This window comes from Phaenicophaeus curvirostris, chromosome 5 (assembly GCF_032191515.1).
Source record: "Phaenicophaeus curvirostris isolate KB17595 chromosome 5, BPBGC_Pcur_1.0, whole genome shotgun sequence".
NCBI lineage: Eukaryota > Metazoa > Chordata > Aves > Cuculiformes > Cuculidae > Phaenicophaeus > Phaenicophaeus curvirostris.
In genome coordinates, this window is record NC_091396.1 from 16,494,463 (window position 1) to 16,522,342 (window position 27,880).

General features: G+C 42.1%; 1 protein-coding gene across 1 annotated transcript; it reads right to left on the reverse strand.

Annotated features, from left to right (window-relative positions):
• On the reverse strand, positions 1-27,445 carry IGSF22 (immunoglobulin superfamily member 22). The gene is given in 29 exon segments (XM_069857024.1): positions 1-132; positions 3,342-3,361; positions 3,455-3,738; positions 6,343-6,460; positions 6,462-6,506; positions 7,551-7,647; positions 10,161-10,231; positions 10,233-10,356; positions 13,894-14,067; positions 14,582-14,660; positions 15,037-15,152; positions 15,155-15,209; positions 15,212-15,309; positions 15,312-15,347; positions 15,485-15,742; positions 15,745-15,878; positions 16,981-17,219; positions 19,407-19,434; positions 20,153-20,308; positions 20,310-20,384; positions 20,861-20,942; positions 22,384-22,464; positions 23,419-23,487; positions 24,072-24,120; positions 24,122-24,164; positions 24,166-24,200; positions 25,078-25,126; positions 26,384-26,438; positions 27,412-27,445. Coding segments are annotated over 29 exon segments (2,772 nt in total). The 3' UTR covers positions 1-64.
• Between the last annotated feature and the right edge of the window lie 435 nt (positions 27,446-27,880).

The following is a 27,880-nucleotide window of genomic DNA, read 5'->3' on the forward strand; positions in this document are numbered from 1 at the left end:
AGAAAATACACAGCCACAGCAATGCTGTTCTGCATGCTGGACTAGGCAAAGCTAGTTCCACTAATTACATATTGTGCTTTGACTTCTGCAAACTTTCTGTCACTGTGTCCAGGAGGCTTTTATAATCTTTTTCTTAAGGAAAAAAAAATAGAGTAACTGCTATAATTACTGCCACCAACCCTATGTTTTGAGCGCAAGTCTCACAAATTTATGGCTAAAAAGCTTCATAAAGCTTTCCACTGTATAAAGGAAAAAAAAATGTCTGGTAACAGTTTTGTAGGAAGTGAACAGTTCAAATTTAGGGAGTTCTCATTTTCATTCTCATTTCCCCTTGCTCATTTTGTCACTGTTCCAAATAATTCACTTTGGGTTTAACACGTTTTGTGTTCTTTGGAACCTGTCACCTCCCAAACTAAAGGAAAATTATATCCACCCCTTGTGAGCTACAGCAGCAGGAAAGACAGAAGAGCATACATTAAAAAGAGTAGGGACAGATAGTTGAGAAACAGAGGTTTAGCTCCCATGGAATCAGCAACTGAGACTCCCAGTACAGCTATTCAAATCAGCAGATTCACTGTTCCCATAGAACACTCATTAGTCCATTCCCTTTCCTTTAGAACAGTCTGCCACCAGCTAAGGACCATTGGAAGTCTAATAAAATTCCTAAAGAAAGTTTTCCAAGGCCTGGTCTGAAGGAGCTCCCAGTCTGCTGGGAGTGCTTTCACATGAGGTACGATGTCCTCAAGCCTACAGCACCTGACTTCAGGCAGTAACTATCCCTCTTCCAGAACTAAAATCAGCAAGAATATAGTTCCTGAGATGTAGAATAAGCCTGCAGTTAAGCTCAATTTGAAGTGAATTCATTAAAGCCAGTTTTACAGTCTTATTTTTACTCTTGCTTTCCCATCTCACTCAGCTGAAAATTGCCCTAGCAGCATAGAGATCATCCCTAGAGACAATCAAGGTCTTACCAGATCAAGGTAAGGAGGAGCCTCAGGAGGCCTCAGAAACAGGCTCCCATTAAGGAATCCGAGTATAAATTAGCACCTCGCCCCCACAGTGCTTTTGTAAGCCTTGTTCCTTAGCCAGCTATGCTTGTAAACAAGCTGCTTTGAGTAACTTGGAAGAGGTATGTTCCTGTTGTAACAGTCCTCACCTCAACAAGCACTGTGTGGGAAGGCAGAAGGTAAGGCCTAGCCAGCAATCAGATCTTTCAGAGGATGGAGAGCTATTCTTTTACCCCTCAGGCCTGCCTGCCCTGCCCAAACCTAGGTTAGCAGGTGCAAGGCTCCTTTTTGTTCCAGCCTGGCTGGCAGTGATGCCGGGGCAGGGAAAGCTCCCACTGATTTTAGGGACTAGGCAACTGTCTTCCAGCTATGGCATGAAACTCTGACTTCAGGAAGGAGTGTATCTGGGAGCACAGGAAGCAGGAGACCCAATAACACCAGGAATTCTTGGTAAAGAACTACTTTTAGCCTTTTAGGTGGGCAGTAGCTGGCTTCAGTGAAAGAAATGTTGCGTGTATCCTACATGTGCAGACAGATGAGTTTGCTTGAAAACCAGGCAGGAAACCCAGCATGCACATCCTTTCCCTCCATGGACCCATGCTAAGCTACTTCTGCATTAGCAGAGAGAACCAAACCCTGAGGGAGGGGTGGCAACAGTTGTCAGCAGGCTGTCCAGAAGCAATGATCACAGACAAAAATAACCTTAAAAGATCTTTCCAAATATAGTGCCTCATAATTGCTGCTGTATCAGTTTCGTTTCAAGCTGTGTCTGGCAATGCATCTCTCTTGTTCCCTTTAAGACAACACCAACAGGTCCTGAGACACCAGGGCCTTCCTTTAGAGAAGGAGAACGGGGAAAGCAAACTTCAGTGTCACAACAGACAAAAGGATGGAGAATTCTTGCTCTCAAATGTTTAACCTTGAAGGCTTCATAGTTAATCAGTCATAAGCAGGGTGAGCTTACCAGGGGCTGATGAAACTCATAGGACACAGCTGTTTCAAGGCACTGCTGTACATTTTGTAAGACCATGCTGCAAACTTTAAGTTTGGGCACGGTGACATGGGGAATCCATGTGTGGGTCAGGGGTTACTGTTAGCAAAACCTCACCCCCCACACCTGGAATTGTTCAGTCTCTCAAGGCCAATTTGAGGCACCTGGAACTAAGCTATATGTTACAACCCGGTTTAATGTTTCCAGCATAGAAAAGAACAGAGAAAGAAGAGAAGAATATGAAATGTCTGATTTTCTTCCTTTTGGTGCCTTGGAAATTTTTACTAGCTTTCATACAACGTTGGTAAAATCCTGCCATTTCACAGAGGAGGAGAACAAATTTACCCAGTGCAGCATCTGTGGTATTAGTGAAAAAAGCACAAAGCTAGTGTCAGATTGCATCAGTTGATCGTGTGCCATGTGTGCAGGGCAAGCCTGGTTAGGGACTAAGAAATGGCCATATTTGCTTTTGAGTCATCTAGGGAATTCATAGAATCATAGAATAACCAGGTTGGAAGAGACCCACCGGATCACTGAGTCCAACCATTCCTATCAAACACTAAACATGCCCCTTAGCACCTCATCCACCCGTGCCTTAAACACCTCCAGGGAAGGTGACTCAACCACCTCCCTGGGCAGCCTGTTCCAGTGCCCAATGACCCTTTCTGTGAAAATTTTTTTCCTAATGTTCAGCCTAAACGGAGCTTGAGGCCATTCCCTCTTGTCCTGTCCCCTGTCACTTGGGAGAAGAGGCCAGCTCCCTCCTCTCTACAACATCCTTTCAGGTAGTTGTAGAGAGCAATGAGGTCTCCCCTCAGCCTCCTCTTCTCCAGGCTAAACAACCCCAGCTCTCTCAGCCGCTCCTCATAAGGCCTGTTCTCCAGCCCCTTCACCGGCTTCATTGCTCTTCTCTAGACTCGCTCTAGAGCCTCAACATCCTTCTTGTGGTGAGGGGCCCAGAACTCATGAGCCCTGCTAGCCAAAATATGCCATTTTAAGGGACCCGATACTGCCTGCAAGCAACTGAAGACAAATCTTAATGACTTCAGAAGAAGACAAAGTCAGGGTTAGTCTGCTTTTTTAGATATGAAGGTAAGTTTTTACAATGCAGCCCTTGCAGCTCCAGCTACAATACGTACAGGCTGAACAGTCTCTTCCTCTGTGGACAAGTACAAGGGGAAAACTGGCCCAGAGAAGTGTGATCCACAGTGCCAGTCCCAGTAAGTGCATTTGCCCTGGAAAACAGCAGGGTGTAAACTATCCTCAGAGAGATGAATTCTATGGTTACTCAACCTGGAGGGAATCACCCATAATAAATCACAGTGGTTGCAAATCTGACCTACCACAGATGATCAGCTTGCAGCTGCAAGTTGTAGAGATCACATGCAAATCAATGCTACTTTTTGAGTTGATCCACAACTTAAACTTGGTTATGATGCTTATACTGTCCTTTTACAGGGTCACTGTTGGGTGGGAGTTGCTGATGAAAGGACAGCTCATGGCACAGTTGTTGCCAGGACTCATGCTGTGGCTCTTCAGTGGGACGATGAACTGGGAAAAAACATCCTTTCTGGGATTCTCCATTTTGAAGTAAGAACACTCTGCTAAGGACAGAGTTACTATGGGCTGTTTCACACTGAACTGTCTGTTGCACATGCAAACACAGGAGACAGAGTCTTCTCCTGCATGAGTACAAATCCAAAGGGTACGATATTTCAAGATCCGAGCCCCTTCTTTCCACTAGGGAAAAGTCAGGAAGGAGGTAGAATGAACAATACACTGCAGGACAAGAGGGAATGGCCTCAAGCTCCACATGGGGAGGTTTAGGCTGGACATTAGGAAAAAAATTTTCACAGAAAGGGTCATTGGGCACTGGAACAGGCTGCCCAGGGAGGTGGTTGAGTCACCTTCCCTGGAGGTGTTTAAGGCACGGGTGGATGAGGTGCTAAGGGGCATGGTTTAGTGTTTGATAGGAATGGTTGGACTCGATGATCCGGTGGGTCTCTTCCAAACTGGTTGTTCTATGATTCTATGATCTGACCAGCATAACTATTTCAACATGTAAACAAATAGCAACTAAAAAGCAAAAGAGGAAGGAATCAGAAATCTCATTCTCATACTAATTTGCTGTGCAACTGTAAGCAAGCAATTAATTTCTTTGTTTCTTGGTCCATAAATAAGGTGTCAGGCTTTTGCTCCGTGGGGATATATCAATGCCTTCTATTGCTAATGCCATTAACTTGTAAAGTGCTTTTGGATATTTAGCTCCCAAGGCACTTTAGAAATGCATGATTAAATTACATTCAATTATAAACAAAAGCAGGTGATCTTGTAAAGGAAGGGATATTGCTCTGCTGGTCTTGCTCCGAGGCAGTAATAGTCTACAGAATGCTCTGGGGGAATCAAGGGTAACTGCATACGCAATTTAATTTCCAGTGTTTGTGGCAACTCTTCCATTTTCAGCCTGTAGTTAAACCCATTTTTTTCCAAGTCTTTATTACCTCCTTTTGCACCAGCATGGGATTCCATCAGATAAATTCCCTGGATCCTAAATCACAGAATCATAGAATGTTTGGGGTTGGAAGAGACCTTAAAGATCATCCAGTTCCAAGAACCTTGCCATAGGCAGGGATACCTCCCACTAGACCAGGCTGCTCAAGGCCCCGTCCAACCTGGCCCTAAACACCTTCAAGGATGGGGCAGCCACAGCTTCTTTGGGCAACCTGTGCCAGTGCTTCACCTCCCTTGCAGTAAAGAATTTCTTCCTAGTATCTAATCTCAGTCTACTCTCTTTCAGCTTAACAGCATTCCCTCTCGTCCTATCACTACAAGCCTTTGTAAACAGTCCCTCACCAGCTTTCTTGTAGCCCCTTCAGGTACCAGAAGGTCGCTATAAGATCTCCTCAGAGGCCTGTCTTCTCCAAGCTGAACAACCCCAACGGTCTCAGTCTGCCCTCATAGCAGAGGTGCTCCAGCCCTCTAATCATCTTCGTGGTAGCACTGTATGGCAGAATTCTCTTATAAGACCTCATTCTCAGGAAACAGAATATTATCCTCCTTATCCTTTAGAGCTTTCTTCTCTCTCTCAGGTTTGTGCAAATAAACCTTGTGACTTGCCATTCCTAATGAATAACAGGAAATCAGTTCACATCTGCTTGCGTCCTGCCTGAAGACAGACAGGCTGTTATCAAGGGAATGCACTGCAAGGCACAACCAACCTACCTTTCCTTCATTTACTACTCTTCTATACTTGCCTACATACACAGATACTACTGAAGCTATTTCAGACTCCATAACATCAAGGCCTAGAGTACTTCTATGCAAGAACATGATCACAACACATACCTGGAAGTGCTCTTTCTCAGCTGCTCATGTTGCCAAAGCAACACACCTATGGTCTAACTACATCGATCAAAGGTTGATTGTTAAATACAAATACACAATTTGACACCTGTTCACTCATTTTAAAGAACTACTGATTCTATCATTTTAATAAATTGCGTATTGATCTTAATGGGATTAGATGGCTTGTAGCAGCATGTGGACAGGCTTCTGAAGAAACAGATGCATACTCTGCATATTAATACATAATTTGTTTTGTATTACTGCGTTTTTCACTACAACAGGCATAGGCCACGCAAAAAAAAAGACTTGGCTTGGACCTCACTATTCAGAATAACTGCATTCTGCTTTGCCCCTGACGGGGCAGAAGTCATCATTCTGATTTGATGAGCTGGGGCATGTTCAGTTTTGTTTGGGAGTACTGCTAATAAGATTTTCTAACTACTGCTTCTGCCTGAGCAGTGAGCGACTGAACAAAGGTGAAGGGGTTTACCTGATAGGATGACCTCTGAGTGTTTAATTTAATGTGCTTTTAGGGACTTGGCATAGCTTCTGGCCCAGAAAGACTGTCACACTCTCCTAAATGTGACAGGTTTGTTTGCTTTTAATTTAGGAAATAATTCCAGTCAGAATGGAAATATGCTGCAAGAAAAAGGACTTGTAATGTCAATTTTCTGTCATGTCGGGACATGATATTATCACCCCACCTGCACATGGATGGCCCCTAATGTCTTGAATTTTAATTTAAACAGCATCTATGTGAACTGCTATGCAATGTGCTTACACGTATGTGCTGTAAAAGGAAGCCTGGTCCTGAAGGGATTGCCATCAAAGGGATGGGATAGGACAGAAGTTATTCTTGTGTTTATTCCCCAGGTTGGGCCCAGAAGTGCAGAATAGATTAGTGATACCCAAGGCCACAGAGGGAGCCTGAGCTCAATCCAGTCTTGCATACAAGAGCATGCATCTTCTTCCAGTACTGTCATGAATTTTTACACTTGCCTCTGTCTTTGAGATGCACCACTGTTCCTGTGAATCCAGAGGGTCAGTGTTCCCAGAGTTATTGCAGGCAATGGCTCAGAAGTAGCATTTCCTCCCTGGTTGCAGGTCAGCGACGGTGCTTATTGCTGTAGACCTTCTCTGTGGCTCTGAGCCACACGACAGTACTGAAGTCACATTTTGGGACACCATAATCAATCTGCTAATCATCTTCTACATCTGAGCTAGCATTTATGGTCACAGTGTTGGATACTTCTTCAACCAGCTGCAGACTACTGGGTGGCATGGAGAAATCTAAGAATTAATGAGCACACTTGAGAATTGGATTCTTCTCTTTAGGACCCTCTATCTGTCCTTTTCTGGGGCAAAAGTTTTTCACCTCAGCTCCTCCCTTACAAGATCCCTTTGTGTCTAGGAAATTATCTGTCCTTGATTTCTTCTACCCTGAGCACCAATTTGCCCTGTGCGTGTAATTCCCTTCTGATGATAAAATAATGATGTTGGTTTTAGAAAGCACTCTCTGAAGACATAAGTACAAAATACACTGCAAAGGTCCCTAACCTCCAGCAGTTCATTATAGTAATAGGAGTCTCTCTAAGGAGCAAGCTAGCCTGCCTCCACTTGGCTGTCACGGACCCACCTGAAATGGAAATGATGTCACCAGACTGCTGAGGGGACAGGCACTGTTGTGTTAGCGCTGCTATGGGGATCTGCCTGATCAAGTAATGGCAAGAAAAACAAGGCAGCATTTGGGGATACCTGGAGCAATAACTACTTCACCCTTTCTCTCCATGTTGGACAAAGGTCCAGCAGTACCTTCTTTATCCCTCATCTCTGAACTATGCTCCTCCCCTGCTTGGCTCAGCTCAGTGGCTCTGAGCTAGCAAACTTGGGAAACATGGTGACAAGTGGTAGCAAGATCTTTTTTCTCCTTGACCGGTAACATAACATTTTGGATCATTCTTGTGGCATTTTTGAGATAAGAGATGCATATTAGTTTTGGGTTTTTTTCAAGAAAAAAACAACCTTCCCAAATCTAGTATTGATGCAGAAATTGTCTGAAATTTCCATCAGCAGAAATTGTCTGAAATTTCCTCCTGTTGATACCCAGAGGTCACCAAGATGCTCATTTGTTCTATACTGTACCTGCAACTTACATTTAAATGTTGCTAAGGGCATCTCAATAATAATTCCTGAGGATAATCAGGTACAGGTCAGAAACAGCTTGGTGCTGAGGATGATGGTTCTTGACGTCGCTCTTGTTGATATGCCTTCTTTTTGCCACATCACTGGTGGTGGTGGTGAGGCCTGGCCAAAACAAATGTGCAGCTGTAACGTTCCATCTCCTAACTTGTATGGCAACAGAAACAAACCAAATCTTTGAGAATAAAAGTGATATCTGTGTCTATAGGAGCCATGTAGACATGATCAGCCTGATAGAAAAATGTTTCAAGGACAACAACCCTGGAGATCTCAAACTGTGAAGGCAATGGCAGGCTTCATCCCCATCAAAGTGCACAGAGTTGGCTTGGTTTGGGAGATGCCACATAAAATTTATGCTACAGTTCGTTGGTTTGATCATCTTGAAAGCCGAGAGAAAACAAGCCAGTGTGATACAGAAAAACTTGTACAATTTAGATGGAGAGATACATTTTTACACTGGGGCTGATTCTACAAGGTACTGTAGAGCCTCAGTTCATGCGGTAGTCTAGGCATAAGAAAAAGGAAAGCACAGAAATTGCCCTTAGCCTCTACAGAAATGATCTCAACATTCATGTTAATACAAAATTGTACCTCAGAAAGGACAGTGTTGGGACCTGAAGCGTTATCTTTACAACTGGATCACTCCCCTAGGTCACTCAAGGTTTAATCAAGAATGATTTCACTTCAGTTAGCATGAAATGTAGTTCCATGCTCGAAAAATTCTGCTTCTTGTGATGAATCAGAGAGCTTCCCCAATGTCTTATGGTTTGCTGAGCACTCTTGCTCCAGCTGTGTAGAGCTGGATTATGCAGCTGACAAAGTTGCATGCACAGACGTCTTTCTACCCTAACCACCACAGGGAGGCTGATAAGAAGACTTAACTTTAAAAGCAATGAGCAGTTATGCAGGATTTCATGAACCTAAAGGACTACGTGATTTTTCTCCAATAGTCAACAATTTTTAAACCAAAGTGACATCTCATGTGATAAAGGCCAAAGGGCAACTGAAGCCTCCATAGCCCAGCAGCTCTATTTCACCAGATGCCCAAGAAAATTCTAATTGCAGGATTTCTCCTCTGCCAGGACACAACACAGAATCTCACAGGGGAAGATGTATGAATTCATGGTGCTGTCCCAGCAAGAACCACCATGTGGCTCTTCAGCCTCACAGTCAGATCAAACCTATGGGGGAGGATAAAAGAAAAACAGATGGAGAGAAAGAAATTTAGAATTTAAGAGAGTGAGAAGTTGCACAGAGAAGTAAAGCCATTTTTCAGTCTGTTAAGTCATGCTTGGAGAAGTGAATGACTGAGAGTGGAAGAAGAAACCATCAAATTGTTTCAGCAGAAGGCACTTAAGTTAAGGATTGCAATGTTGCCAGATCTCTTCCTAATACCTGTACCACTAGAAGAGAAACATTAATGTTTCAGCCATCAACAGCTTAGTGATGAGAGGCTATTTTAAAAATACTTTGTGTAAAAAGTGAATGAGAGCAAAGAAAAAGAAAAGGCAGCTTTAATGCCTCATTAAATGATTTTATGGTCCACCTTCTGCCACAAACAATTTTGTATAATATCTGTTTCTTATAGAACTTCTCATACTTTTCAGTATGGTATGAAGCTATTCCACACTGAGAAGTTTGTCTGGAGCCTTCAGTCTCTCTCGGGTTTTTTTTCTCTGTCTGAAATGGTAACAAAGCCATGTCACACAGACTAGTTGTGTAGTGCCACAGTGAAGACTGAGAAGAGAAACAACCATTTTATATACCAGTCACGTTGCCTTGTGAGATAACCTCAGTCAAGCCTGAATGCCCTTCTACTCTATAGGCATCAGCACTATATAACGTCTTATGAATCTTCCATCTTTTCTTGCTGGCTTTACTGCTACCGAGGGCAGTTAGCACCATGCTTTGTTACCTGGGAGTATCTTAGACATAAAAAGTCTAAACTTCCTAATTAATAATTAAACAATCCTAAGTCCTAAACAATAAACATTTAAATAATTCGCTACCTCAAACAGTAAGCTATCTAGGAATTTCACGGTAGGTCATGATACCTTCACCCTCAAGACATAATTACTGTCTTTGAAGCATGATAATATGATTTAAGCTTTAGCATGCCAGCACTTGACTGTTCATCCTACTCAAACTGAGCACCTGAAACAAACGCTGTATTTACAACAAATGGGCATTTCAAATATTAAAGTTTATTTGAGTACCTACTCTCCTAAACCATAGTCAGACCACAGTATCCATGACAGGAATCAGAGAACCTTCCAACAGTGCTCGGTAATCACACGTGTGATGTGATGTGATGTGCGATCAGATGGTGGAAGAAACAACTTCCATTGTACGTGACAGACTCATTCAGGGGACAGCTCAGCAAGAAGTACGGCAGAATAATTTTAATTTGGATTAAGGACTGCACAGCTTGTGATCCTCTCCTCCTCCTCTTGGTACCTCTGAGAATTCAGCCAAAAGAAGCAGAGTTGTGATGTTAAATGTTCCTTTGTGCAAATTAATTTGATAACCCTTTACAAGATGAGGTATATTTTAAAAAACACAAGAAAGTAACAGCTGATAGATGGGAGTTCCGGCTAGACAGATGCTGCAGATCTTACCTGAAGGTGGCATTGCTAGAATTCCTTCCTGTAACTCCACTGTGCCTCCCACACCAGCTTGATTCACAGTTCAGGTTCAGAAGCAGCATTTGTCTCTCCTGCAAGCCTCCCATAGTGTAAGTGGTATTAGTGATAGGGATCTTGGTGCATTTTTTCCATTTCTTGGTGTCCTCAGCTTGCATCTCTAGTATGTATCCTCACAGCATATCTTCCTGCTCTGGCTTCTGCTCAAGCTGGAATTGGAGTTGGAAAAATCCACTACCTTCAACAGGTAGGGTCTGCAATGGCAAGAGAGCTGTGACATGCTAATGTACCTGCAGGTCTATGCATACGTGAGTACAGAGCTATCTCTGTTTCAAGATGATGGACCTGCAAGCTTTTAGGATAAAACACAGAGCAAATTCTGTCCACCAAAACAACGCAGTTCCTAACATGATACATAAATGTAGACTCTGTTCCAAGGTTGGCCATTTAAGAAAAATCCTCACAGCATTTGACGTGAAACCACCTGAATTCAGCTTGGAAAGTGCACCTTGTATGAGCATAGACCACCACTCATTCTCCACATGTGTTTGGGAGAGGTGTCTATCCATTAAAGGTTTCCTTGTGTCTCTTTCTAGTTGACTGGTGAACTCTGCAGTACATTTCCTACAAACCTGCCTTGTATGGCTTTTGAGTGCATTGTATCTCTTTTTGTTTAATAAATCTATCTTACTGTCACATGTAAAATGGCCAGGTGCTAACTGGACTGCTTGGGTTACTGAATTTGCTTGCAAGATCCTGTTAATGTTCTTCAAGTTTATTTGCCAAAGATTACAGTACCCCAAATTAATAACAATTTTTGAAAATACAGATCTTGCTTTTTGCTCTTTAGTCTGCCTTGCAGAAGACTAGTTAGATCTCCATACGGAAAGAGAGCAAAAGGTGGAATATGAAAAATATAACTGTGTGTTTTTCATCAAATGAAGAGGGTGTTGCATATCCGAATCCATGTTCTGCTCTGAAAGTCTCAGCAGAAATGCAACAACTCACCCCCCTCCCCCATGTCAAAAACTGTAAAACTTGATACAAATGACTTCAATACAAAACACTCATATGAGCACACAGGATCATAAGGAATATGGTGCATATGGACAGTACATATTCTCTTAGGCCTAATGTGGAATAATGCAAGTCTTCAAATAGAAGAAGAATCATAGCTTCAGGCTTTAAATATTTTTTTTTGTGTTGTCTTCTGATGTAAAGGAACCTGAATGCTTTCCCATCTGAATAACTATTTAACTTCAAGGCTCTCATCTGCTACAAGGAATTCTCTCATTTTTTAGCTATTCTGGCTTCCACACTTGGCCAGTTTTTTTTCTAAATTATGTGCAGCTACTGAGGGCCTCTCCTGTATCTATTACAGGATTTCATCAGTAGTTTAAACTATTTACTGTGGTCTTCTGACAGCCTTTTGTTTTAAAAATGCTTTAGTTATATGGTCACGTAGAGCAGGAATTCTTTATAACAGGCACAAAATAAAATTTTCCCATTGCAGCTTTTCTGAGGTTACTGTAATCCTTTGGAGTTTATCTGTGATTTTGATCAGCCCAGAATTAGGCACAGATTCTTTAGTACTAAAAATGCTGTCATAAAACAAAAGAATGTAAGCAACTTCCATGAATTCCACAAGAGGTTTTTTTTTTTAAAAGGGTTGATTTGGGACTGATGAAAGAAGCATAGTAACAATATGAGAAATTATTTTCTTTGTTATACATTAGGGTCTTAGGCAACCTATACATGAACTTAAAACACTAAAGGTACCTAGATATTAAAGCACCTTTATCACATTGATCTCTGCTGTTTGCATACACGCAATTCCCCCCGTAGGTGGGAATATCTTACTGCATCCTTACCTTAATAGTTGCACATTTTAAATGAATAATATCATGCTTTTAGGCACTTATACTCTTACATTTACAACCAACAGTATTAAAGTTTTCCTTAATCTTTAGTTAAGCTGTACCCACAATGCAGTCCATTATGTCAAGCCACGCTGGAATTTGCCATATTCTCTCAGACTTTAGTCATAAATGCATAAATCTGATAATCACTCACCTGTTTAGGAAAACTAGACAATAAACAGTGAAAGAAACATACTGATGGAATTCTTTGCAATGGCAGGTTGAGGGCATACTGAGTAGTCCAAGGCCTGCACAGTTTACATCTATCGCACGGAACAGGCCTTATGAGGAGCGGCTGAGAGAGCTGGGGTTGTTTAGCCTGGAGAAGAGGAGGCTGAGGGGAGACCTCATTGCTCTCTATAACTACCTGAAAGGAGGTTGTAGAGAGGAGGGTGCTGGCCTCTTCTCCCAAGTGACAGGGGACAGGACAAGAGGGAATGGCCTCAAGCTCCACATGGGGAGGTTTAGGCTGGACATTAGGAAAAAAATTTTCACAGAAAGGGTCATTGGGCACTGGAACAGGCTGCCCAGGGACGTGATTGATTCACCTTCCCTGAAGGTGTTTAAGGCACGGGTGGATGAGGTGCTAAGGGGCATGGTTTAGTGTTTGATAGGAATGGTTGGACTCAATGATCTGGTGAGTCTCTTCCAACCTGGTTATTCTATGATTCTATGATTCTATGAACTCCTTCCACGTTCAATCCGGTACCTAGAGACACATATTTGTAATTATACACCTCTAATCACCCATAAAAGTGTTCCCAAGTGGTCAATAATTTTTGGTTTAATTGCTTTTGGATTGAGATAAACCAAAAAGAAATTTCAGCTGACAGACTGCTGGAGAACAATATAAATTTCAGGGATTTAGGGAGCCCCTTAACTAGGTCTAACCTTCACTTCTCCAGCGGTCTGCTCCATTTTCATAGTTCTCTCCCTAAGGAGGAGATGGAATTCTGATGCACATACTAAGAGTAAAATGCATAATTTGCTTTCCATTAGACTATGATATAATCATACGTGCTGAGAAAAAAATATCTTCATGTCTTGCTCCACTGACTTCAGTGGGATTTCCCGTGATGTAATGAATGCAATAGGGTAGCCAAGCTTTTCAGAAACTAGCCTTCAAATGAGGTTAAACCTCCACTCAGTTTTAAAAAAAAGCCCTCAGTAACTGAATAATTTGCCCTAAAAAGTGTTTTCATTATTTACCATGATAATTGCTGGTGCTTTTAGGATATTTTTGGATAGTGTGATTGATTGTAACGTAATTAATATTAAAGTCCAACATTTTGAATGAGACAGAGGAAAGAATCCAAGAAAGAACCAAAATATTAACAGAAAAGGAAAAGCAAAAGTCTCGTTAGTCAGATGCTGCTGCTGATAGGAACACTCCCATGTGTTATACAAGCTGTGCTAAACATGGATCATATGGTTGCTATCTGATGGATACAACAAAATCAGTCATTTGTTTAATTCAGTTCTGGTCTAAGTCAGGGAAACGCAGTCTAATTTGGGTAGGGAGAAATGTAAAAATACTGATGCTTAAAATTAAGTATCCAAATCCATAGGTATGACTTTCAGAGGTGCTGAGCGCTCTGCCCTCTCATTGTTTCTCACGAGTATCAAGCTGTTGGGCTGAAAATTTTGCTCGGAACAGAGTACGTCAAAATGTGTATCTTGTTAGATGCCATAATGACATTTTCCTTGATTAATCAATACTCAGCTTTGCATTCAAAGCTTATCTAACTTTCCTTCTGCTTACATAAAACTGACAATAATCTTGGTCTGACCTTGAACTGGCTCCTTGGTTGTTGGGACACAAAGATTGCTGCCTTTCTTCCTTTTTTCTATGATGTAACCTTGCACTGTGAATCATCCATCCTGGGCTAGGAAGTTCCAGGTGATGGTGAGATCTTCCTTCCTGACATCTACAGCTTGAGGCTGAGACATCTGTCTCAGAGGCTCTACACAGAAGAAAATCAAATTAGCACAGTACAATCAGAATTCATTGACTCCAAGCTGGATATACCTTATATGTGTGTGTGTGTGTGTATAAATATAGGTGGATGTATGTACAGCAAGAAATCAAGGAGAGTAACTTGTATTTTAAAGTTTATTCATGGCCACAACCCTTTTCTAAGGACTCTTTCTTTGCCATCTAATTGCCTTTGTTGTTTCAAATATTGGAACATTTCAATTCTTGCACTTTTTTAAAAAATGAGCTCTTTCTGCAATGCACTACAAAGTGGTTCAGAAAAGGCATAAGCCACAGGAAGCTTGGGCAAAAATGCAGTTTTAGGTGAGAACCAATATATATTACTTCAATTTGGTAATTTTCTTTCTGAAATGTTTCAATAGGCCAGGCTCATTGTTTGCGCTGTATCTTCTGTGATATACTCTGATCTTGTGGAAAGGGGATTGTGAATCCCCTTTCACTGAGAATCCCATTCCATAAAAGAGAAATGGCAAAAGACGTACCCGAACTGTAACTTCCAGAACATAGCTCAGCAGCATTTGCTAACCAAGTTAGGTTTTGGCTGACATATTTTGGTTTTGGCTGCGAAACAAAATGTTTTTAAGCATTCCCTTTTAAATTATCTTCTCTCCTCCCCCGCAATATTTGCCAGAGAAAGCCACTTCTCATTTCTGCTGTACCCCACTAAGCTTACGTAAGTGACACCAGAACAGTGTATTAGTCAGTTCTCTCTAGTGGCCATTCCCTATTGAGGGGTTTCTGATTCCACAAATGCTTGCAGTGAAAAGGCCTCGGTATTCATTTGATCCTGGCTATCAGCCTAAGCACAAAGCAGCTTCTCAGTTCTGTCCTTGGAATTTATCTCCCCAAAGTACAGGGGACAGTGTTCTTTTGTGGACTGGCAAGGAGGAAGAGAACTAAAACAATGGGAAGCACGACTGTGAAACCACATTAAAACCTGCTGGCTAATAGGTTCTCCAACAAAAATTTCTTCAATTTCCAGTGGCTTGATGAGGTCCTCAGAGTTCATAGTTCATATTCTGAATTAGCAGGCTTTCCCTCCTTCCACCTTTCTGTAGCATATGTGGTGTAGTTGCCCTCCACCACTGCTACATTGATCTGTGATTTTTTCCTCCAGCCATTCTCCTCGTGATGACAAAGTGAGTCACCTGTTTCCCTCCATTACCCTTGGGTGCTTTCCATCTCATTTTAACATTTTCCCCATGTGTTACAGGAAGTCTGCTTTTCCCTGTGGGGGTTTTAGTTTGTCTGCAGATAACCAGAGTGACAATTATTTAAAGGGTCATATCCTGTCACAGTGTAAATCTGAATCTGACCCACTGCAAAATTTGTAAAATGAAATTCTGAATGTCCAGATTAAAAAAAATGATTAATTTAGGACCTACTAACAACGTTGAGGTAAGGACCGTCAGAAGCCAAGCCATAGTAATTTTTCAGATTCAGCATAGTGGTTCCATTGTCCTCTTTCAGACAGGTTTTGATTGCGATGCAGTCACTGGCTTTCTCCATCACCATTTGCTCTTCCTCTGTCACCTCAACATTATCTTTGAATCACATAACTTTGGGCATTGGCTTTGCCTTGAAAGGTACCTTAGTGCTTGCTGTATGCTTAGTCTTCACAGTAACGCTGTGTGCAGCAACAACTTGAGAACAGATTCTTCAACACCAGGAGAATCTGGAAAGAACAGAAGACATCTAAAAACTGCAGCTGCAAATATAGCTTGAGACCTTTTCTGTGTCTGCAAGTTGCCAGAAAAGGGGGTCCAGAGCTGGGCCCTTCAAACACCACTTCAAGTTTTTAATATAAGAAATCTGTATCTTGTGAAAGCCTCTGGAGGCACTCAAAATTTTTGGTGTTTTGATTTAGTTCTGTTTCTTGTACAAGGAGCAGTCTGCCCCCCTTTGCTAACTCACCTCAGCAGAAAAAGAGGGAACTCTGGGAAATAGCAAACCCCAAAGCTCCTCACTTCCCTAGTGCCTAGAGACTTGATTTCAGGCAGTTTGTAAGTTTAGTAAGGCACAAGAAGCTGCCCTTTGGGCTGTTCTTCCCTAAGGCCGTGCTGAGATATGATCATGATAAAGACAGTGGAACCAAAGTTTGGTACTGCTTGTGAAGAAACTGCTCTCTCATTTGTTACAGAAAAATATGGGAAAATTATAAGGATGTTCCATACACAATAAAGAAAAACCAAGTTCCTAAACGTACTTGGCGCTTTTCCTTCTACTTTTTGTCACACATGTTTAGAAATTACAATCTTCTGCTGAAAGCCATAAAAGGCATTCAAAAATATGTTCGAATGCAGGAAAATCAACTCTCGTTATACCAAGGCTTTGCTGTGTATTGGTTTTACTGCAGCGCAGGTATGATAACTATTTGGTGCTGCAGCCACAGCATCCTCGCTGCTGCGTTTGTCCCGCTGTCTGTGCAGCACTATTGGTACAGGAGAGGCTCAGTGCTGCAGCCCGCGGGTCCATCTGCCACCATCTGCCTGCCCAGCGCTGAGTAAGCCACATATTGAGAGATTTCTACACAGAATCCCAGAAAAGGTGTTTTTCTTGTTGCTCTTGACAACAACATTTGAAGTAAAGGCTCAGGCCAAAATTCTTGATCATTGCTTTATAAACACAGAAACCTCTGCTCCGTCACTTAAAAACAACCAATATGACTGCTCAATCTTCTCCCCATAGGAAATAAAGAAGAGAAAGAAGAGGTTTAGCTCATGCACAGAGATAAATCTGTAAAATGGTAGAGGCCCAGGCAAGGAGACCTGCTGAAGCAAAGATTCTGCCAGTGTTTGTATATGCCTGGTAAAGAGCAGAAAGGAGATGGGGTGGCTACCTCCAATGGCGACTGTTCCACTCCTTGGCTCAGAATATCTACCTCCCTTCATGCTCTTCTCTCATGCTGCCAGTGATGAGTTTGTGGAAGTCTCCCTGCTTCATCATCCAGATCTTTTTCATGTCTGTAACTTGATAAGAAGATAGAAGCAAGAAATGACCCACATTGCTACAAACATCATCTCCAACACTGTCCTTGAATCCTCTGATCAGAGTTTCCTGCTCTAAGATGGCTAAGCGGTCAGGATTTCTAGTTCCTCCTCTGGTAAAATGGTCTGTGATCTATGGACAAAATGAATTCAGAGTTATGTGGACAGAGTTATGTGTGCATCTGCATAGATAAGCCCCACGGCATGTAACAAAAGGTGTACACTAGCATGCAAGGATACATTTACTGACTACTCTGAAAATCAGAGACTGGGAGAGGAAAAAGAGTGGGTAGTGAGAAGCCAACCTTGTGGGAAAGAATGGAAGTCTAGCGCTCTGGATTCTGAATCCGGCAATCTGAGCTCGAATCTTGGTGGAACCTCCATTAATGGGATGAGGTTTAACAATGCCAAGTGCTGAGTCATGCACTGGGGACATGAAGATCCCATGCAGTGCTGCAGGCTTGAAGAAGAGAGGCTAGAAAAGTGCCTGGCAGAGAAGTACCTGGGGGTGTTGGTTGGCAGCCACTTCAATGAGTCAGCTGTGTGCCCAGGTGACCAAGAAGGCCAATAGCACCTTGGCCTTTGCCAGAAACAGCATGGCCAGCAGGACCAGGGAGGTGATTGTGCCCCTGTACTCAGTGTTGGTGAGGCCCCACCTCAAATGCTGTGTTCAGTTTTAGGCCCCTCACTACAAGAAAGACATTGACATCCTGGAGTGTGTCCAGAGAAGGGCAATGAAGCCGGTGAAGGGGCTGGAGAGCAAGTCTTATGAGGAGCAGCTGAGGGAACTATGATTGTTTAGTCTGGAGAAAAGAAGGCTGAGGGTGACCTTATTGCTCTCTACACTGACCTTAAAGGAGGTTGCAGCAAAGTGGGTGTTGGTCTCTTCTCCCAAGTGACAGTAGGGCAAGAGGAAATGGCCTCAAGTTGCACCAAGAGAGGTTCAGATTAGACATTAGGAAAAACTTCTTCACCAAAAGGATTATCAGGCACTGGCACAGGCTGCCCAGGGAGGTGCTTGAGTCACCGTCACTGGAGGTATTTAAAAGACAGATAAATTAGGTGCTCAGGGATATGATTTAGTATTGGAGAGGTACAGCTGGACTTGATGATCTCAAAGGTCTTTTCTAACCAAGCAATTCTATGCTTCTACAGGCTGAAAAAATGGGTTAGCAAATGTGAAAGCATCTTTAGAGGAGACTGAGAAGGAAAATATTGAAAAAGCCAAGATTCAAAGCCAAAACCTAGTAAGGAGATTGTAGTAGACTGGGAAATATTATATCCATTCTTGTCTGATTTGTCCATGTGTTTGTCCTTAGTTAAAAGCCCTTTATTAAAACCAAACCAAGTCCCACAGTAGCCCAACTCTCTCAGCCTGTCCTCATATGGAAGGTGCTCCAGCCCTCTGATCATCTTTGTAGCCCTCCTCTGGACCCGTTCCAACAGCTCCATATCCTTCTTATGTTGAGGATTCAAGAACTGGACACAGTACCCCAGATGAGGTCTCACAAGAGAGGAATAGAGGGGCAGAATCACATCCCTCGACCTGCTGGCCATGCTTCTTTTGATGCATACCAGGATATGATTGGCCTTCTGGGCTGCAAGCACACATTGCTGGCTCATGTCGAGCTTCTCACCAACCAGCACCCTCAAGTCCTTCTCTGTAGGGCAGCTCTTAAACACATTATCCCCCATTGTGTACTGAAATTGAGGATTGCCCCGCCCCAGGTGTAGGACCTTGCACTTGGCTGTGTTGAACCTCATGAGGTTCGTACAGGCCCACTTCTCCAGCCTGTCCAGGTCCCTCTGGATGACATCCCATCCTTCAGGTATGGCAACTACACCACTCAGCTTGGTGTCACCTGCAAACTTGCTGAGGGTGCACTTGATCTCACTGTCAATGTCATTGATGAAGATATTAAACAGCTCTGGTCCTGGTACAGACCCCTGAGAAACATCAGTTGTTCTGGATCTCATTCTGGACTTTGAGCCATGGACCACCTCTAATCTCCACCCACCTCTGTACATTAGGATGGGGTTTGCAGGGCATCATCTGACACAGAAGACACGGGACTACTAGGAAGAGACCAGTCTCACAGAGACATCTGCACTAAGGCAGATCTATCTTCCATGTGAGAAAAACTGCTTGACCTCACAGCTGAACTTCTTTTGACTCCTGTAGTTTCCTTCAGACTAGCCTACCAGAAGAATATTCACTTGTTCCTGAACCTGTGAAGGATACAGTAATATAATTTTACCCTTTTTCCACAAAGTTAATTTTAAAAAGGTCTTAAAATGCTGCACTTTTCATAGAAGGCACCTGAACATAGTTCAAAACTGGTTCACATCTAAAAGAAATCATCTCAAACACTAACAGCCACTAAAATCCACACCATAACTTTGAAATTCTTCTCCAGCCATACTGAGAGCATGAAGCTAAGCTTTTCAGCATTTTTTTCTCACTCTTTACAGCCTTGTGTCTTTCTGTAAAGACCACAGACTTGAGTTTACAGCACCAATAAATGCTACTGCAAAATTAATTCACACAACAAATACAATATTAAATATTTACTAGCCTCATGTTGTGCTGCTCATCCTCAGCAGACTGCAGTCAAATGTCCCAGGGGTTTCTTCAAAGAATCAGGATAAGAATTCATTAGAACAACCCTGATTAAAATAAAAAACAAGGTACACTTTACTTGGCTAGTTTAAGTGATGCGTGCAAGGACCTATAATGGAAGATTTACTGCTTTAAGCTTTTACTGCTTCGTACAGCAAAGGACAGTCCTTAATTATTGTCTGTGTGCTACCAAGAGGGGGCATAGACTAACGGCTTGTTCAGTGTTAAACAATAAATAGACTGCAGAACAGTGAAGTCTCACATCAGTTGCCTAGCTGTTACAGCAAAGCAGCACTGCTCCTCTGCAGAACTCACTGGAGAACAGTGTAAAGACTACTATTCCTCCTCCTCTTCATCTCTTGAGCCATTCACACTTACCTTCCACAGCCACACTGGTACTGTTGTACTGCTCATTAGGGTCACTGTCTTGCACAGCCTGTGATCACTGTGCAGCTCCTGAGTCACTCAGCTCAGCAGCATCAATGACAAGTTCTGCTCTTTTCCCTTCATGCTTCATGGTGTACTGAGGAGACCTCTCAATCACTTGTCCATCCTACATCCGCTTTAGAGTGACATCTTCAGAAGTCAGTACACAACCCAGTCAGGCTTTTCTTTTTCACTTGGGTGTTCTTGAGATTGCCGATGGACTGAATTGGAACTCCTGGGAAAGGAGCAGGGCTTGGCAAGAGAAAAGGGCACATAACAGCAAGCACCTTATAAATAAAACCAGGTTGCTTTGCCTTTGTAGAATATAACATGGGCTCTTGTGCAGGAGAGATTCCAAGCATCTGACTTTGCTTCCAGTGTGAAAATGAGGTCTTGATGCCCTCTGCTTGCCCACCCAGGGACTAGCTTTATGAGGCTGCAGCTTCCATCTTTTTCAGCCCAAGCTCTCAGACTTCGTGTTTTAGCATTATAGATTTTGCAGCTCAAACCCTGCTATCTTGCATTTCATCCACCTACTGCCCACGATTACTCTGCATTACTTCTGATCGATGCAGAGTGGAGTGTTCTGCATAATATCTCCAGTATCAATACTGAGGTTTTTAAAGTCACTGGACAGAACACCTTTAATTTTCATAGTGTGGGTTGATCCATCATCAGATGTGATGTTTTCATACTTACCATGTCACTTCAAGACAATCCCACTGAACTAGGGGAAGTTTTGCAGTTTCTTTGGCAGGTGGATTTCAAACACTGATGTCTGTCTTGCAGTCACTTTCAGTGGTGTCAGTTCTGTCAGGAGTTAGGGGCTTACCTGTTAAAAGACCAAAAAGACAAATATTTATTCTGCTATGCTTAGTTCCTGATGTCAGATTTTCTATGCTAAAGAGCTAGACCTCAGTGAAGTAATTTTGACCTATTTCTTGAGTGATACCAGAAAGATCAATTAATTCCTTCAACTTCAGTTTTTTTTTGTTTCTCTCCTTTATTGTAGGTCATTGTAAAGTAAATGGCTTTGTGCAACATCTGAAAAGCATACCTGGAACCATTTGGCAAGCTAAAGGAGTTCTGACATCTTCCTGCATTATCTGTCAAGAGTGCTGCAGTGCCTGGCACTGGACCACCATTTGCCTTAAGTAAAGTAATCCACTATCACACTACCAAATAGCCTGTGCCCAAGCCCCGATAAGGGCTTTATCAAAGAGATAAGTATTATATATAAAGAATGATACTTACAGCAAAGCTTATCTTTAGAAGATGGTCCTACTGCAATAAAAGGTAAGGCAGGTGAGCAGCATTACTTTTATTTAGCATTCATTTAAAGTAAATTTGCTGTATATAGTGTAGCTGGTTTTCTTTCAAACAGCAGGCACACATTTGGCTGTTTGAAGGAAGCATATGGAGATGAAAGAGATCGTTGTCACTATGCCCAGGCCCATCCACTCCCAAGTCCTGTAACATCGTTTGAGCAAAGTTTACTTCCATTAAAAGGACCATGCCAAGATGCATTTTGTCATTCCTATATTTTCCAGTAAAACTAGTCCAAATTCAGTAGCGACTCACATCCCTGCTACGCTGATGTGAGTGGAGAATTTGGCTTATTATGTATAATAACTATGCTTCAAACTGAAATCCGCTATCTCATGAAAGGTGTTTTCACATGGGTGCTCTGGTAATTGTGGGTTGGTTTATGACTTGTACAATGTTAGATTTCTGTTTGAGCCTAAAAGGACCGGTGAATCATGAATGTTGCAAAGACATATAAGAAAAGAAATTAAGTCACAGTTTGGTCCACTGATACTGACCCTCGTTTTTTTGTCTGCAGATGTTGACATTGCACACAGAACCTTGTGTATCTGAGAACAAAGATCACCGATAACTCAGCATAACAGGGAACTTCTTGTCAGCCTCAAGAAGATTGTAGGTGCCTAGGTCTTTCCCACCCATATTGGTGATGCATAGCATATACCTACATGTTTCATATCATTTTTTCCTCTGGGAATACCAGGAAAACAAAGGTTTCTACCCATAATAAGCACAGTGCTTGCACCTAAAAATACATTCTTTTTGTGCAGTGGACACAGAGGGCAAGACACACAGTGCTCAGTTTAAAGTCAGCAGGGGATAGATTCTTCCATCCTGCTTCCCACACTATTTGCAGCAAATTTACCCTGCAAAACCTCTCCATTTTGTTTAACTTAAACATTTTTCCAGACAGACCTCTAAAGCCTACCTTCAGTCATGATCAATGATACTGTGTAGATGGCATCAGTGTGGGTAGCGGACACTACACACTTGCAGTTATTCATATCATCTCAGAGGATGCATTCAGATTGGAAAGAAAAAAAAACATAGAGAAAGCAATAAGCAAAACCTCCACATAGGTGGGGTCAGTGGGGAGCAGGCATGACAATTGTATTCCTCTTTTTATTTGTGTTTAAATCAGTAGTTTTTTAAGAATTAACATGGCCTACCCACGGAAAACTCAGCATCTCTGAGGGCAGAAATTTTGAGGCCAAATCCAATGCTCCCTCCTCCCTCAAGAGCCTTCACAGCCTTCCCAAAGCCCCAGAAACAGACAGAAGTCTTCCCACTGACAGCGGTGTATTTTGGATCAGGTCTGTTCTTGGCCTAAGACAGCAAAATGAAGCCACTTTTCTTCTTACAGGCATCCTTTTATGCTGGTGCTCTGCATTGAAAGCATCACTCTTGAACTGCATAAGTAATACAGAGATCAGAGGAGGGTGAGTGGAAGCTGTTGGACTTCAGACTCTGGAGTACTGTAGGAAAAGAGAATGAGTTTGACCTGCCCTGGCTGGCAGGGTTGTAGGCAAAGGACTGTCTGAGAGAAGAGATGAATCGGAGTGAACTAAGAATTAAGGTGAGAAGAGACAAAGGGACAGAGCAAAGAAAGTAAGGATAAGCACAGAAGAGGGGCAAAACTCTTCCAGCCATAGGACATCACAAAATAAACAGGGTTGAATAGGGACATAAATCCTGAATATTATGAATTATTAAGATTTAGCATTGTTTTTGCCTGAATGGCAAACAAGAAGCATTACAAGATTACTACGCTGAACACAAAACCAAGTAACAACAATAACGGTTTGTGCTGCTGAAGAGTACTATAGTTCTTTATCTTTTTTTCCACAATTTTTACTGTGGGACTAAAAAGAGTAATGAGCTGATGCAAGAAAAAAAGTGTGCTAGCTTGGCATTTCTTAAAAATACTGTCATCAACATTCTGGATCCTTCCATTTGTACCCACTGTCTCTTTTCTATGTTACATTAAGCTTTGGTTTACCTTTAACTTTAGCTCAGAATATTCCTTTGTCTCCTAAAATTCAAGAAGAAACACTGGACTTAATGAATGAGTGAGTGAAACAGAAGAGGATTGTTTCCTACTTTCTCTGTTTGGGTTTATTTTATGTTTATGGTGCTCTGTACACTGACAGGAATAATTTGTGATTTTTTTTGTGATGTATAATAAAGACTCATGTGATCTTTCTGTCACTTTAGACAGTCACAGATCTGTCATAAGAGAGATTAAACATGATGGAAATGTTTATTTACTTATATATTAAAGGTCACATTCTTCCAGTCTCAGCCAAGTCATTCAATCATGAGTTTTGCATAAACAAGAACTGCCGTATTAAATAAGTAACGGCAAGTTTCCAGCAGCTAAAATGAACAGCAGCTTTCCCACTGATTTTGACTGTTCCATGACATTTCTCTAAAATGGACACAGGTAACTCCAGTTTGCACGTGGTTTTGTTTACCACTCTTCCAGCTGTGGCATATGATGGACCATATTACTTGCATTAGGTGAGTGAATACACCTAAGTGCACCTAAAAATGCAATTATTTATTGGCATGTAGTAGGTAAAGAACTGTCTTTCACCAGAAACTGTTGTTACTCACCCTCATGTGTTGCCAGGGGACAAGGATTTTCCATAAATTTGGGAATGTTTTTCTCCAGCAAGGATCGCAAAGGAGCATGTCACCATGCTAAAACTCCAGTAAGGAAGAAGACTTCCTAGAAACAACCTCCTTGTTTACAGAAAAAAAAATAAAAGGTTAATCAAGCAGAACTGAGAGATACTGTTTGAAGGATTTATTTACTGGGAGCAGGACAGGTTGGATTCAACCAGAAAATCTGAATCAGAGAATTGCTACAGTCAGTTGCAATCGGGAGATGAAGGTTTGGACTGCAGGAAGAGTGCCAGCTGTCCATAGGAGACTGCTGATCAACTCCTTGCTTCTTTCCAGTCTTTCTGCTGGATTTTGAGCAAGTGATTTCTCTTCCCATACCTGCCTTGTTATCTACACATGGGAAAACTGAGCTGCCTTGCTGCACAGGGGTGCTGCAAGATGATCTCATTAGTTGTCCTTCAAGAACAGTATCAAAACTGGACATAACAAAAGGCTCATTAAGACGACTTCTGTTCTGCACAAGCGGTGCTAAGCTCCTGAGTACTTCTGATGCCCTGTTATTTGGCAAATAACTATAGTTTAAGACAAATCCTCCTCCTTTAAACCGTTCATTTCAGGAGGCTCTGAAGAGCTGCATTTTTCTAACAGAACTAACTTTTAGGGGTTTTTTTATTATAACCAGTTCTTTATCTCAGGCAAAACTGGGTTTTTTGTCCAGCAAGACTGACCAGTAAGGAGCTTGCGTTGAATACTTATTTCTAACAGCTCCATGCAAAAGCGTCACTGGAACCAAGGTATTTTTCTGTGGTTAACAGCAAAAGGGCTCAGTTTTACATCAGGAAAATAAACAGAAACTCTACTAGCAGCTTTGATTATTCCAGTTTATTAATTTAGACTACTTCATTGTACTTTTCCTCAATCAAGGATCTCCCCAGCTCTCCTAAGTGCTTCACAAACAGTGGGATATGTGAATGCTACAAAGGACAGTGCAGACCGTGCTCTCCATGGATGTAGCTGGGAACTCAGTCATTGTCTTCACGGAACTGTTGAGACAGAATGAGTAAAGAGGTTGCTTTAAGCCAAGATACTCAAAGCAAGACAAAATGTTTGTAACTAAACACAATGGCTGATGCAGAGGCAATACCTGTAGTCTTGCAATAACTGGTAGACCACATGCTGGCCTTTGAGAACAAAAATACTTGCTTTCCCCTTAGCAGCAGGTAAACCCCACCATACAGATACAGCTCACCTTGTTTCAGTTTGGTGTGCATCACCTAGGGAGGCCATGGGACCATACTACGGGACAAAACTCCATTACCATATAGCCCGTTTTCAGTGGAGACTCTGCTACCTATAGCTAATGCCAGGCCTGTTCCCAGTATGGAAGGTAGTTTGGAGAAAAGGGGCTGTTTCTAATGTTTGAGGAGTGAGTAGTAGTCATCTAGAAATTATAACTCCCTAGTTTTTAAAAATGCTCCTTGGCAAAACAGATACAGTAAGGAATGGTAGTCTCTAACTAAGCTGTGTGCTGCTGAAGGATCCTGGGGCACAAGGAAATAATCCCCAAACGCAAGCCCTTCCAAGACTTGGGAGCAAAAATGATAAAGCTGTAATTATGCACTGCAACCTAAAAGATACAGTCCACAGGGAAAATGATTTTAAGTCCGCATCACCTTGAGACTTTTCTTTGTTGCCAGCAGAAATTATAGCTATGCCAGAAGTGCTCTGGTTTGGGCATCCTTCTAGGGAGATCCTTTTCCTTATCAGAATATACCACCCTTGTCTCCTACCAAAGCTGGCCTTTGTCTCCAGCCTGCCTGTAAGAGATAGAAATGTTCTCTGACTCCTTACACACAGAAGACAAGTGAAGAGTCTCTATCCTAGAGTATTTCCACAAACTCTCTAAAATTGCACAGGGATATAACGCATCACTAGACCCTGTTATATCTTGCCTCTTCTGCTCAGAAATTTTCTCTTAAAGACACAATGTTTAAAGTGTTTCCTACAAACCAAGAAAACAAAAGAAAGAGATCACTCTTGCTTTTGCCCAGTCTACTCAAAGGTGTCCCCCTCCTTTACCACCCTCTCTCACTGTTCTGTTCTCATCCTTTCACTCTTGCATACCAATGGTTATTGGTGTTGGTGACAGCAATGATTTGGGCTGGTTAGGAAGTTGTTACTCTATAATCCCAAACACCCTAGAAAGGAACGGATTTTGCTCTCAGTCATTGTGGGGCAAATCCACACACTTAGTGCCAAGTGCTAAAATAAGAAGGTATATAGTCTGCTACTTTACTCACCTGCTCCACTGCACAACACTCTGCATGCCTTCAGGTTTATTTGGACTTTCAAATCCTACGAAGATCACAGTGACAAGGTTTACAAAGCCAATCTATTATTTTAGCAGTTCCTCCTTTAACCTTAAAAATAGAATTCCACTTACTTGTACATTTTTTACTTGATCAAAATTTTCATCCTTGGCCACAGATTTTCCAAACATGAAAATATTACAGGCTAATCTCCAGTAGCTTGTGCCAGCTATGGAGCAGAAATGGCTGGTAAGAAATAGTTTTTTCCTAAACTGCTGGGCTATTATCTTTTGTTATCCTTCAGTCAGAAGAACAAGCACTGTTAGAAAAATTGCCCTTAATGGTAAGCAATGAGCTTTTGGAAGCCAGATTACAGGGTTTCTTGATGACACTGGAACCAACTTCCAGAGCCCAAATGGTTGCACTTGAAAGATGTGACGGTGTCTGTCACTACCCACCATGACGATTCAACTTGCCCATGCCTTGACTATGGGCAAGAAAGAAAACAAAATGCAGACAACCCTCTGTGCTTAGGAACACAGATACACCATGAATCAACCCCTGGGTACTCTACAGAGAGATTAACTTGACTCATAGCATGGCAATCACACTGTAATTACTATGGCTGCTGTTAACAGAATCACTGCACATTTACAAGGTAAAGCCGATCTCAAGACTTGTCATGATCACTGAAATACACATAACAACAACTTGGTGCAAGCAAATGGTAATCTTAGTTTCAGTTACAGAGTTGGACAAGTTTGACTAATTCTTTTGTAGGTAACCGAGTCTTCCCTACACCATACTTTTTAAATGTTTTTACTCTTGGTTTTGTCACAAGGAGTTACACTTTAGAGTGATACTTCACAAGGTTCCTTTCTTGGAAGGGGAAGGAAAGGAAACGCAAAGCATGTATACTAAAGCTACTGATACAACACAGCCAATTTCCATTCTGGCTGCACACAGCCACAGAATACAAAGTATTAGGACATTCTTGAGAATGTTTATGTATATTTTACCTCTTTCATTTTCAGCTGCTAAAGTCCTGGTCATTCCGACTAAGAGACAGGAGCTTCCAAGACCACTGCTGATCCTTCTACGTCCCTCAGCTCGCATGAAGTCCTGTAGATAGTTGCATTCCTAGGAAGATGCCTGGATCCCTTTACACTGGACAAACATGCCTTTGAGTAGTTCAAAATTTAAATACATACTGGCCTCTTGTGGGCTATGTTGTTACATCATTTGCCAGACTGTTAAAGCTTTATTGTCTTAAATGTTCTGGGTCGTACTGACAGCTCTGGTGCCAACATGACTTTTAATTCTGAGTAAATAATTCAGCCTTTCTCTGCATTCAGCTTTGCCATCAACTGAATAAACCTGACACTGCTGCCCTGCTGAGGATTACATGGTGCATGAGCTCAGGCAGGTCTTCTGCACCAAAGTTAATTGTATCCTCTTCTGTGGCTTTCGCACCATGCCATGACAATG